The sequence below is a fragment of the Prionailurus bengalensis genome, chromosome D1, assembly GCF_016509475.1.
Source record: "Prionailurus bengalensis isolate Pbe53 chromosome D1, Fcat_Pben_1.1_paternal_pri, whole genome shotgun sequence".
NCBI classification, from domain to species: Eukaryota; Metazoa; Chordata; class Mammalia; order Carnivora; family Felidae; genus Prionailurus; species Prionailurus bengalensis.
This window is the reverse complement of record NC_057346.1, coordinates 25867125-25880594: the sequence shown is the minus strand read 5'-3', so window position 1 is coordinate 25880594 and position 13470 is coordinate 25867125. Positions and strand designations below refer to the sequence as shown.

General features: G+C 44.0%; 1 protein-coding gene across 5 annotated transcripts in view; it reads left to right on the top strand.

Moving 5' to 3' along the window:
- The window catches only part of ARHGAP32 (Rho GTPase activating protein 32), a 302758-nt gene extending 289606 nt beyond the window's left edge, over window positions 1–13152 (top strand). For all 5 annotated transcript variants that reach the window (XM_043579809.1, XM_043579808.1, XM_043579812.1 and 2 more), the window contains 4 exons: window positions 539–610; window positions 2958–3836; window positions 4556–5529; window positions 7080–13152. In XM_043579809.1, coding sequence (XP_043435744.1) covers window positions 539–610; window positions 2958–3836; window positions 4556–5529; window positions 7080–9332 — 4178 coding nt within the window. In that variant the 3' untranslated portion in view covers window positions 9333–13152. The remainder of the gene's footprint in view (window positions 1–538; window positions 611–2957; window positions 3837–4555; window positions 5530–7079) is intronic.
- The last annotated feature ends 318 nt before the right edge of the window (window positions 13153–13470 follow it).

Genomic DNA, 13470 nt, shown 5'->3' with positions numbered 1-13470 from the left:
AACCAACAGAAGTTTATCCCCTCATAGTTCTGTGGGCTAAAAGTCTGAAACTGAGGTGTCAGCAAGGCCATGTACCCTTCAAAGGATCCAGGGAAGAATCTTCCCTCACCTCTTCCAGCTTCTGCTGGCTCTTGGTGGTGTCACTCCACTCCCTGCCTGTCTTTGTATGGCCTCCTCGGTCTCTGTGTCCTCTCTGCTTAGAAGGACACCAGTCATTAGATTTAGGTCTTACCCTAAGTCTAGTATGATGTCATCTTAAGATATCATGCTAGTCTTTAGGAAATACAACGGAAAGAAGTTTTAAAATTCATCCGTATTCTCAAGTTCATAATCTTTTAGAAGAGATTTTTCACATAGGAAACCATCTGAAAACAAGACAGCACCTTATATAATATAATGCTTAAATTGAATGTGATTGTCAAAATGTTAAGCTGTTCACTCTTGGCAGTTTAAATGTGTGTAGAGACGAACAGTGTTCCTTTCCTCTACATCTGTAGCAGTGAATAAAACTTCACGCTATTTGGATTTCCTTCTTCAGGTGGCAGGGCGGAAGGAACCCTCCGTTCAGCTAAGAGTGAAGAATCTCTTACTTCTCTCCATGCAGTTGATGGTAAGACTAAAAGCATCAATTGTTTTATTCTTTATTTCATTAAAGAACACAATTGAGGATATTTAATAAGTACATGCTTAATAAATAGGCTATAGACTATCATTTCCAAAGAATCCTAACATCTAGCATATTGATATTGATATTGATATTGTCCATTGATATTTTCATATAGTACCAGTCTCTCATTTCCTCACTTTGACATGATTGCTATTCAGTTTACATAAAAATAGGTGAAATGTTTTAAGTTAACCATTTATATTTATTAATGCCCAGTGGAAAATGATGTTATTAGTATTTCTTGCTTTAGATTTCATGAAAGCACAGTCTCACAAAGTATAAAATGAAGCAGCTTTCAGACTAGTAGTCTTTTGTCTTGTAAATGGCTTAACCTGACATTAAATTTCATAGATCATATTGATTATAGGCAGTCCTCATTATCTGAAGATATATCCTCAGTATGAGGAGAAGAAAACTTGCAAGTGAATCCTCTTAAAATGGCGACCAAAATTCTAGTAAAGAGTACAAAATGGTTTCACTGCAACTTGACAAAACTAAAAATCAGGAAAGTAAGTTTTTTAAGCCCCTACTTGGCAAAAGTCAGGTTATAGTTGCAGTTATGTACTGTGTTTTAGACTGAACAATGAACTGCAATATTAGAAGGACGTACAACTTTTTTGACAAAACCATATAATAGCAAATAGGACATCCTTTATTTCATGTTTGGCATATGCAGCAGGATTGTAAAGAAGGCCCTTTTGGGGGCTCCTGGGTGGTTCAGTCAGTTAAGCGTCAGACTCTTGATTTTGGCTTAGGTCATGATCTCATGGTTTTGGGATCCTGAGATTGAGCCCTGTGTTGGGCTCCATGCTCACTGTGGAGGCTGCTTAAGATTCTCTCTTGTTCCCTCCCTCTACCCCTCCCCCACTTGTACTCACTCACTTGCTCTGGCTCGCTCTCTCAAAAAAAAAAAAAAAGGCCCTTTTTACAAAAATAATCAGGAGCTACATTGATTTCCCAAGGGCTTTCTTAATCTGTTGATATTAAAATCATGTTTTTGAGGTATCTTGGGTGTTGTCATGCTGGTCAGATTTCTCATCTTCATTTATTAACTCTTCTAACTGCCAGATCCTCATAGACCTGTGGCTCTGCTTGTGATTCAAGAAACCCTCACACATCCCTTAGTTGGGTGTCTGACATCTTAAGGGTTCCAAGATTTTCCATTTCTCTGTAGTTAAGAGAATGACTCACAGATATAATGAACTGGACTGGGTAGATGCCAGTATTTTTTTAAAAATATTTTTAATGTTTATTTATTTTTGAGAGAGATACAGAGAGACCAAGAGCAAGCAAGGGAGGGGCAGAGAGAGAGAGAGGGAGACACAGAATCCAAAGCAGGCTCCAGGCTCCAAGCTTTCAGCACAGAGCCCAATGCGGGGCTCGAATTTATGAACCGTGAGATGACCTGAGCCTAAGTCAGACTCTCAACCGACTGAGTCACCCAGGCACCCCTGAGTAGATGCCAGTATTAAGCAGAAAATAATATTTTAGTAGAGATTAATTTTATAAGTGGTTATGATTTTATAATTTTATTTTGAATGCATTTATCTAGTTCTTTATAGTACATTTTCAACATGGTGATTCTAATAATTGTAATAGAATGGTGGGATAGAAGATTTCTTTTACCAGTGGATATTTAGCAATATCATAAAATCATGTAACAGTCTACTATGGAAGGACTCTGCCTGAGAAACTCAAAGCCTATACTCATTAAAGAAAAAAATGAAATTGTTTTTGCTTAAGTATCTGAAAAGAATCCTGTACTAAGTATATGTAAATACTTTATGGAATTGTAGGGAGTTTTTAATTGAGATGTTTGCTTTTTAGAAATGTGGTTATTATGAGGATTTTTCCTGCCAAAGAAACAAAAACAAAAACGAAAAATCCCCTTTGCTATTATATATCCAAAGTACTCTTTTAGTGGTTGATTCTTAGAAGTCATGTGTGAGATGAGTGATAAACTAAGACCAAAAGAAATGAAATCTTGCCCAAAGTCACCACAGTAGTCAATGTTGGACTAATAATAATAGTTCTGAGTCCCTTTTCCTATTGAAACCATCAAAGGCTGCATTCTCTCTCTGAATATTATCAGATGTTTTTGTTATTTAGCTTTTGGTTTGGGAGTTCCAACCGTACGCCCAAGAGACAATTTCTGGAAAGAAACTGAGACGCTAACATTTTCTTACCCTACGTAGTGCATTACTACTCTACTGACTAGGTGACTTTCATGGTGTTGTGTATTGTGTATCATATGCATTCAAATGTTGATACTGTTATCCGTTTTTGCCAGGCGATTCCAAGCTGTTCCGACCCCGAAGACCCAGATCTAGCAGTGATGCACTGAGTGCCTCTTTTAATGGAGAAATGCTGGGGAACCGCTGTAATTCCTATGATAATCTGCCCCATGACAATGAAAGTGAGGAGGAAGTAGGGCTGCTCCATATTCCAGCTCTTATGTCTCCTCACGCAGCTGAAGATGTTGACTTGAGCCCACCAGACATTGGAGTAGCCAGCCTGGATTTTGATCCCATGTCATTTCAGTGTAGTCCCCCTAAGGCTGAATCAGAATGTCTGGAGAGCGGTGCTTCCTTTTTAGATTCATTAGGATACTCCAAGGATAAACCAAGTACCAATAAAAAGGATACAGAAGCAGGTGGTAGCCAGTCGCAGACTCCAGGAAGCACGGCAAGTTCTGAAGCCGTCTCTCCTCTGCAGGAGAAACTGAGTCCATTCTTTACCCTGGACTTGAGCCCAACTGAAGAGAAGTCATCCAAGCCATCCTCATTCACTGAAAAGGTTGTCTACGCTTTCTCTCCAAAGATTGGACGGAAACTAAGCAAATCGCCTTCAATGAACATATCTGAGCCAATTTCAGTGACTCTTCCCACTCGGGTATCTGAAGTCATTGGTACGGTTTCAAATACAGCAGCTCCGAATGCGTCTTCTCCAACTTGGAACAAAAGCATTGAAGAAAGTGATGTCATAAATAGATCCCCCACCCAGGTAGTAAAGATGAAAACAAAAGAGAGAGAGTCCCAAGAAGGATGTGAGTCTGACGTCCAGCCCCTAGACCAGGTGGCTGCTGCAGAAGTAGAGTCACCAGGGAAAGAGGAACAGGCCGTCTTAAGCAGTCAGAGTAAGGCTGTACCTTCTGGACAGACTCAGACAGGTACCATTTGTTTTTCTCCATTCTTTCTTTAAGCTAAGAGGGATCATCAATCCTGTGTGCCATCTGTGCCTTTTAAGAGAGAAATTTGCTCCACAGCTAGCCTTTAATCAAAGAGAATTTTTTTTGTTTTTTCTGGGAGGTGCTGATGGCTCAAAGCCCTAAATTAAAATCAGTCAAACAAAAGTCTCCCAAAGGACCAATGGTCCTGCTCCAGACCTTCATAAAGTCCCCTTTTAAAGTCTTTGGACAGTCAGAATTCATGGATAATTTTTGCACAACTTCGTAGCTCTTGATTTTTTCTCTTCTAATAAAAATACCTATATTATAGCCTTACAAGTTAACCAGCCAGCCTACACCATCAAATGTAAAAAACAAAAACAAACAAAAAAAACTATTCTTAATAAGAGTCTTCAGGCACTTGAAGCTTGTTTTCTAAGCAATCTTTTCTGAGCCAGATGAGGGACCCGCTTTTTTTTCCCCCTCATCTCTGTAGCAGTTCAAGAGGAGATTGCAATCTCTAAACAATTTGTTTTAGTTTTCCTCCTGAACCAGATGTGTTCTCTACAACATTTGCATGTGGGATGGAAGTCATGGATTGCCATTTTGAAATATGGAAGGCACCTATTTGGTAGTGATCAGATGGGGAGTGTTTGGATTTCCAGTACAGGATAACACAAGCTACCTTTTCACTCTCATTTTCTTTCCCAATTTCCCACCAGGAGCAGTTACCCATGACCCCCCTCAGGATTCCGTTCCCGTCAGTTCAGTCTCTCTTATCCCACCACCACCGCCTCCGAAAAATGTGGCCCGCCTGTTGGCGCTAGCACTGGCTGAGTCTGCACAGCAAGCTTCAACTCAGTCATTGAAGAGACCAGGGCCCGCCCAGGCTGCTTATACGAATTACGGAGACCTAGCAGTGGCTGCAAACGAAGATAAACTGCCTAGTTCCTACTCTAACATCACTCTAGATAAAGCCTATTACCAAACTGATAGGCCAGCAGAGGAATCCCGCCTCCAGAACGAGGTGTCTGGGAACTGTGGCCAGCCTGTAGCAGACACAGCAGTTGGGAATCACGCTCATTCCAGTGCAACTGAATCCGGGGAGCAGCTCCACCAGGCAGACTTACCAGGGAATCATCCACATCAAACCTATTTATCTGGGGACCCAGAAAAGGCCAGACTCCCATCGGTTCCCTTAACAGACTCTAAGTCTGATGATCACATAAGCTTCTCTGAAGACCATTCTGGGAAGACCAGTATGCCAACTGTCTCCTTTATGGATCAGGACCAGCCTCAGCTTCATTTCTATAGCGGAGATCAGCCTCCTTATCTTGGTGCAAGTGTAGATAAACCCCATCACCCTTCAGAACTTGCAGACAAATCTCCCACACCTTCTAGTTTGCCGAAGGACAAAATCTACCCTCCTTCTGGGTCCCCTGAAGAGAATACCAGCACAGCCACCATGGCTTACCTGACAACCACTCCGGCGGCGGCTGAGATAAGCACCAGGGAAGCCAGCTGGGATGTGGTCCAGCAACCCACCGCAGCCGATTTTGCTGCCGCCACCCTCCAGCGTCCGCACAGAACTAGCCGCCCCCTTCCCCCCCCTCCCTCCCAGAGGCCAGCGGAGCAGCTGCCCGTCACGGGGCAGGTACAAGCAGCGGCCAGCACAGGATTAAATAATTCCCACAAGGTAAGAAGGGGAGGGATTCAGGGAGATGAAAGAAATGCTTTCCAAAGGTATGTCATTTGTCAGCAGGGTGAGTCAGATACGACATTTATTTTAAGTCCTGTGGCAGGTTTCCATGAAACGTTTCCTATCTGAGGTTGGACCCTGCCTTTACCCTGATGCTGGTTGTTCTCTGAGGAAGGAGCAGTTACTCAATGATTGTTGTTGAACTCTGCCTGCTATCTTCTCTTCCTAAAGCACCTAGGTGGTTTCTTCTTATAATACAGAGAGGTCATAATCAAATAAGTCACATTGGGCTGCAGCTCTCGGGGCTGCAGGTTGGTATTTTTTGTTTTTTGTTTTTTGTTTTTTGTTTTTTGCCCAACTCCACCAGTGATTCATTGTGACTGTGGGCAAGTCATTTAACCACCCTGTGCCAATTATTCACATGTGCACAATGACCGTGCTTTATTCTGCCTTTCTGCCTTACAGAGGTTTTAGAAATGTAAGCGATTACATCATTTTAGGTCTTTTGTTAGTTCCTAGCATAAGCCAGCAGGTTGTTCTGCAGCCAGACATCTGTTGTGATGAGAGAATGTTGTATGCAGAATGCTGAAGTTTCTTTCAAATTTTCTTGTACGTTAGAAAAGTAGTCCATGCATTTTGTGGTCACCGTGAACTAAAAGGACTTCAATATCTAGTCTTTAGTGGAGGATGCTGTTTCTAGCAACTGCTTCTCAGGAAGCACTGTTGCAGTGGGGGTCCCGTTTGGCTTCAGCTGCTACAGACCAGGGTGGAATAGAAGGTGGGGACAGACAGTAACTGATTTGAATGGCACATCAGACAGGTCACTTCCTTACCCTTCCCTGGATTCGGGGGCTTAAACTGCTCACTACCTGTCACTGTGATTCACTTCACAAATCTCTCCAGCTGGGATCAACTCTCCTTGTTTAACAAAATGTTCTTGGCATGGAGGCTGAGCTAGATGGATAGACTAGCTAGATGGGTGTATATTTTTGAGCTTGACTATGCTTTAAAAAATTTTTTTAATGTTTACTTATTTTTGAGAGACAGAGACAGAGCATGAGCAGAGCACAGGCAGAGAAAGAGGGAGACACAGAATCCGAAGCAGGCTCCAGGCTCTGAGCTGTCAGCACAGAGCCTGACATGGGGCTCGAACCCACAGACTGCGAGATCATGAGATCATGACCTGAGCTGAAGTCGGATGCTTAACCGACTGAGCCACTCAGGTGCCCCTGAGCTTGACTATGTGTTTTGGTCTGCACATTAAGGTCATGTCATAAGAAGCCTTGTCTCACATTGAAGACTGATCATAAGTTAGAACAGTTTTCCAAGGATGGTAATGGCTGCTGTGGCAGCTGCAGCACAGACCTTCTTTTCCTGGCAGCGAGGACGGACTGGCTTGCCGTCTTGACCAGTGCCACCACATGGCTTGGGAAATTTCATGCTGCTACTCCAAATAGCCTCAGAGTGTGGGTTACGAATCGAACAGTGTTTGATTCCACAGAGGGGAGCATAAAAAACAAGCTCATAATGTGGTCATCTTTCAATAGGTTCAAGCAGTTCCAGCTCCAGAGAGACCACCTGAACCCAGAGCCACCGATGACCCCGCACATGTCCTGGTCGGTGATGGCAGCACAGCCGTTCAGTGTCCCATGTCTGCTCCTGCTCTCCAGCCGGGCCTTCCTGACAAGGTGCGGGAAGGTGCCAGGGCCCCGCCACTGCACCTGCGCGCCGAGTCTGTCCCCGTGTACTCGTCCTGTGGCTTTACCGCACCGGTGCCCCCCACCAGGACGCTGGAGAGTAAAATGGCCGCTGCCATCCACTCCAATAGTGCAGATCCTGCCAGCAGCGCCAGCTATCACCCCTTTGTCACTGCTTCCTCAGCTCCTGTGGACGATGTTCTGCCTTTACCACTTCCTGTCCCACAACCTAAGCATGCTTCTCAGAAGACGACTTATTCTGCCTTCGCGAGGCCTGATGTCACCACTGAACCCTTTGGTCCAGAAAACTGTCTGCATTTCAGTATGATCCCCAACTGCCAGTACCGTCCCCAGAGCGTACCTCCACACCACAATAAATTGGAGCAGCACCAGGTGTATGGTGCCAGATCAGAGCCACCAGCCTCCATGGGACCTCGTTACAACACATACGTGGCCCCAGGAAGAAACGCGTCTGGACATCACTCCAAGCCATGCGGCCGAGTTGAGTATGTATCTTCTTTGGGCTCCTCCGTTAGGAGTAGTTGTTACCCTGAAGATATTCCTCCGTACCCTACCATCCGGAGGGTACAGTCTCTCCATGCCCCTCCATCTTCCATGATTCGCTCGGTTCCCATTTCACGGACGGAAGTTCCCCCAGACGATGAACCAGCCTACTGCCCAAGACCCCTGTACCAGTATAAGCCATATCAGTCCTCCCAGGCCCGCTCAGATTATCACGTCACTCAGCTTCAGCCTTACTTTGAGAATGGCCGGGTCCACTACCGGTATAGCCCATACTCCAGTTCTTCTAGCTCCTATTACAGTCCAGAAGGAGCCCTGTGTGATGTGGACGCCTACAGCACAGTACAGCTGAGGCCCCTTCACCGCCTACCCAATCGCGATTTTGCCTTCTACAATCCGAGGCTGCAAGGAAAGAACTTCTACAGTTATGCTGGTTTGCTCCCACGTCCCCGGGCCAACATGACCGGCTATTTCTCTGGTAATGACCATAATGTAGTCAACATGCCTCCAACTGCTGAGGTAAAGCACACTTACACCTCATGGGATCTTGAGGACATGGAAAAATACCGCATGCAGTCTATCCGGAGAGAGAGCCGTGCTCGGCAGAAGGTGAAAGGGCCTGTCATGTCCCAGTATGATAACATGACCCCGGCCGTGCAGGATGACCTGGGCGGGATCTATGTCATCCACCTGCGTAGTAAATCAGATCCTGGGAAAACTGGACTTCTCTCAGTGGCAGAGGGCAAGGAGGGACGGCACGCAGCCAAGGCCGTCAGTCCCGAGGGAGAGGAGTGCTTCTACAGGAAGCATCCAGAGCCAGAGTTTGATAGAGCCCACCACCATGGAGGATATGGCAATGGACAGTCGGAGAAACCATCCCTCCCTCAGAAGCAGAGTAGCCTCAGGAACAGGAAGCTTCACGACATGGGTTGTAGTCTCCCTGAGCACAGGGCACATCAGGAAGCAAGCCATAGGCAGTTATGTGAATCAAAAAATGGGCCACCTTACCCCCAAGGGGCTGGCCAGTTAGATTATGGGCCCAAAGGGATTCCAGACACTTCTGAGCCAGTCAGCTACCATAACTCTGGAGGGACATACATGACATCGGGGCAGGAGTCTCTGAGACTGAACCACAAAGAGGTGAGGCTCTCCAAAGAGCTGGAGAGGCCTCGGGCTAGGCAGCCTCCCGCCCCAGAGAAACACTCCAGAGACTGCTACAAAGAGGAGGAACACCTGGGCCAGTCAGTAGTCCCACCCCCGAAACCGGAGCGGAGTCATAGCCTGAAGCTCCACCATACTCAGCATTCGGAGAGGGACCCCACTGTGCTGTACCAATACCAAACACACGGCAAGCGCCAGGGCGGTATGACTGTTGTGTCCCAGTATGACAACCTGGAGGGTTACCACTCCCCACCCCAGCACCAGCGAGGAGGCTTTGCAGGAGGAGCGATGGGGACCTATGTTCCCTCTGGCTTCCCCCACCCACAAAACAGGACATATGCTACCGCTCTGGGTCAGGGGGCCTTCCTGCCCACAGAGTTGTCCTTGCAGCACCCCGAAACACAGATCCATGCAGAATGAGCCCCGGAGCAATAGAGTTGAAGCAGCCTCTGCTGGACAGTGGACTGTTCTATTTTTTTCAGTAACCAAAAAGATTAAAAAAAAAAAAAAGCTACAATTCCCCCCTACCACATTAAAAACAACAACAAAAAAGAAAAATTACCATTTTTCCTCCTTTCCTGCTTCATCACCACCTCTTCCATCTATAGACTGATTTTTGTCATTAAAAGAAATCTGAATGATTGTAAAGCACTGTGTTGAAAACCTAGTGAAGAAATTTGTCACAGACCATACTTGCCATATGGGGCTAATTTTGTAAGAGCCTGAGGACTGCCTTTCACCGAATTTGAATTTAACTTTGTCCTTCTTAGTGTTTGCTATATAGCGCAGAGCAGTTTCTGTCTATTTCCTGGTAGGCTTTTGCATTTTCTGTGGCATTCCTCCGTACTTTTTCAGTAGCCATGCAGGTGCCCAGACTGACACTCAGTTACCCTCACTTCCTTCTCCCTGACTTGGAAGGGTCTGGTGTGTTAAATTCGAACAGAGAAAAACTTCTCCCCGATCCTTCAGATGATTCTGTCAGACAATTAGCACATTATAATTACAAAAAACAATAAAGGAATTAAGACTTGAAGCATTTAAGAAAGAGTCATCATAAAATGTCAGGCCATTTAGACCCAAGCTGAACCACGTCCTTTTCATCCTTCTCAGAGTTGTTCCGTGCAGTTCGGCGAGCAGGCTGATGTCCACTGCAGAAGGGATTCTAAAGTGAGAAGAAGCTTCGTAGGCAGAACTCAGTGAACTTTGTTAGCACCACAGAACCCCATCAGTGCTTCTGATGTGTTGCCTGCCTTCAGTAATTTCTTTTCTCTCAATAATATTTGATAAATTGTAATCCTAGTAAAACATCTCACACCATTTGTTCTCCAAAGCCACTCCCCCCCACCGCCCCCCCCCCCCCCCCGCCATTGGGAGAAAAAAAAACAAACCCAGCATGACTTGACTGGTGGATAAATACACATCGTTTATCATGATTACAAATTTACATGTTAATTTCTGTTTCTAAACCAGAGTACAGGTTTCTTGGGAACTCTTAAAGTAGCTACGAATTACCTGTTAGTAAACTGCAAGCCCCTGCAATAATTACACTTAGTGCACAGCCCCATTGCACCAGAATTCTGGGCAGTTCACTGTTTACATCCTAAAGGATTCACGTGCTGTTTGTTCACACTGTACTTGTGCAACCACAGTCGTCCTTAATTACCATTTACACCAGCATCGCAGGAATAGCTCTTACAACTCTGCGGGCATGTTAAACATGTTGAGTACCCAGGACTTTCTTTTGAAAGTCACGTTCCCGGTTAGAGCAGGAGCAGACCACTGTCTGGCCGGCCACTCCACTCCATCTTCTCAACACCCCCTTCCCCCCGAGCACATATGCCAGACTGACAAGGCAGTCCTATACTTACAAACGAGTTTAGATTGTCGTGGCATTCCATAACTCTCAGTAATACTTGAGTTTTGTCCATGCACATGTTTTAAAAGCTCAGTTTGTAGAAGACACTAGGAGAATTTCATTCCATTTACTGGATGATTGCTGCTCTGGCTTTTTAAAACTTGGAATTAACTTTTATTTAGAGCAAAGGAAGAAATCTTTTACGAGGCTAAATACATGCTGCTATTATTGCTGTGAAATTGTATAAAGATTAGGATTCCTGCCAGTTCTTTTTTTTATTTAAAAGAAAATCATGTGATTGCATTTTAAGGGTTTATATTTAGAAAAAAATAAAGTTTTAAGAACACATTTATTTATATGTGGAGATACTCTATAAGGTTTTCTTTTGTTTCCCCAGAATTGATGAGAGGAATTCAGTCAATAAAGATCATGTTAGCAATCCTGAAATGCTGACCTGTGAAAGGTCTGTGGAAATGGAGGTCTCTAGATTAAACATGTAGACACAATGGGAATATAGTCACAGTGTTAGGAAACCTGATAGGACACTTTCTTCTAGCACACAAACATGTCAGGTGCTACATACAGGATTTTGATCTTTGGTGAGTATGCAGCATTAACGTTTTTTTTTTTTTTTAACCTTAACCATCTTTTTGTCAAGTAGGCAATGCATTACCCCTCTGAGGTCACACATGCCCTGTAAGTTCTCACCAGCAGCACGGAGCGTTAGAAAGGAGCCGGTATGACGAGGTACAGATGGTGTTAGTAACAGAGAGCCCAGAAGGAGGTGGCTGAAGGAGTCCTGTCCAGTCTTAATATTTGTGGATCTGTTGTCACACACATTGTTTACTCCTGAACCTAAATCTATTTTATGAATACTAAGGTTAATTCCTCAAAGCAATTACTTTATTAATGTCCTATGGGCTTAGAAATATCAGGTGAATATTTTGAATACAGAAGAATGACCCAAATTACTGGTATAATCGTGAAACACAAACTTTAGGTAAAATCTAGAGTTGTGTCACTTGATGTAGATACAGCCTTAACTTTGGAGTCAGTTCTTTGAGGGACTTTGCCTGTATCTTTCCCTTTCTGGTCTTGTAGGGTAGAAAGTGCACGGCAAATCACTGTGAGCCAGGTTACCTCAGCATAGTTCACCTTGTGTGCGGCTTCACAAGCAGTAATTAAATGTTCGAGCTTTGATACGGAACATTGTGATCAAGGAAATGGAGCTGCCCTTGTGCATCAAACCCATAATTGAATTCGATTGGTATTTTCTTCGCCATGTCTCCAGATTGTATCTTTTTGGCAAAATTCCAATGTCCCAGTTTGGTTTGACTGAAACGAATACGCCCTAGACGTCTGGCCGGAGACTTCGCTGACCGCCCCAGGGGTGCCATTTTCTTATTAATTTCATCCGAGTCTTACTGCTTATTGTATTCAGTTTCCTTTAAAACATGCAAGTCTCCGGGATGGTCCCACGGATAGGGCCTGCACACTTTTATAATGGCAGAGCATTTTTTTTTTTAAGTTAGAGTCAGGTTGAAAAATTCTAGGACTATGTAAAGAAGAGGGACCATTAATATGAGTGGAGATAGAAGACTGGGTGACCACATGGGAAACAGCAATAGACACATATGGCATAAATTTGGAATGTGCCCTTTGAGTTAAAAACGGAGCCTGCAAAGTCCAAATACCCGTTCCCAGCCCCGTTTGTCAGTCATCCATTCATTATGTTGGCCGAGTATCGTCTGAGCAGTGTGTGTAAGGAAATAATAAGGAAAGCAGAAGTATGTCAGAAAGTTACTTTCCAAATGGTTAGAGGCATGTGATTTTCAGTACTGTGTGTTACGGAAATGTCAGGAATGGTATACTTTAATGTTGGTGTGCACAGAGGGTCTTTTTTCCTTTTCTGATTAGTACTGTTAGCGTTCAAAGACTAAAAATGGTTGTTTCACAGTTTAGATTCTAAGGTAGCAAAACCTGATTTTTTCAGCCATGACCTGCATGAGAGAAGCATCCTAGGAAGTCTTAGATCATACTTTTGAGTTCTCAACTTTAATTTATATAGTGTTTTTTTTTATGTTTTAATATTTTTGTGAACTGGTGTAAATTGTTAATGCATATAAGCTTGTGTATTTTTGTAAATAGTTTTGTGATTTATTTCTCGACCCATATGTAAATATTTAGAGTCTCATTTCTTCAAAACTTATTTGAAGCTGAGTTGTGGGTTTGGGGTTTTGTTTGTTTCTTTGTTTTGGTTGGGGGAGGGGGGAGAGAAGAGATTTTGTACTCCGATAATCCAGATGGAGATATCTTGTGGTTGAAAGCAAATGTCCCACTGAAAGCAATTCAGATATCAACAAAATTATTTCAGGTTAAAACAGACTTGTTTGTGTATGTGTTTCCTTTTCAACCTAATATGGCTATAACAGAATGGGGTAATTGGGGATATTCAACAACATTCAAATCTGAGTGTATGACACATTATGATACCAAATGGATATATTTGAGGGAAGAGATTTAACGTCTCCTGTTTTTATATCTACTTGCCACAGTGTGCCTCCTGGCAAGGTTTTTCCCAGGTCAAACAGTCACTTAGAAAGGCAGAGACCTGTCGCACTGTGCTGGAAGGTGTAGACAGACTTGCCTTGCCCCATCTAGGGCTGCCCCAAGGAGCCCACACCATCTGCTGTGACCTGACTC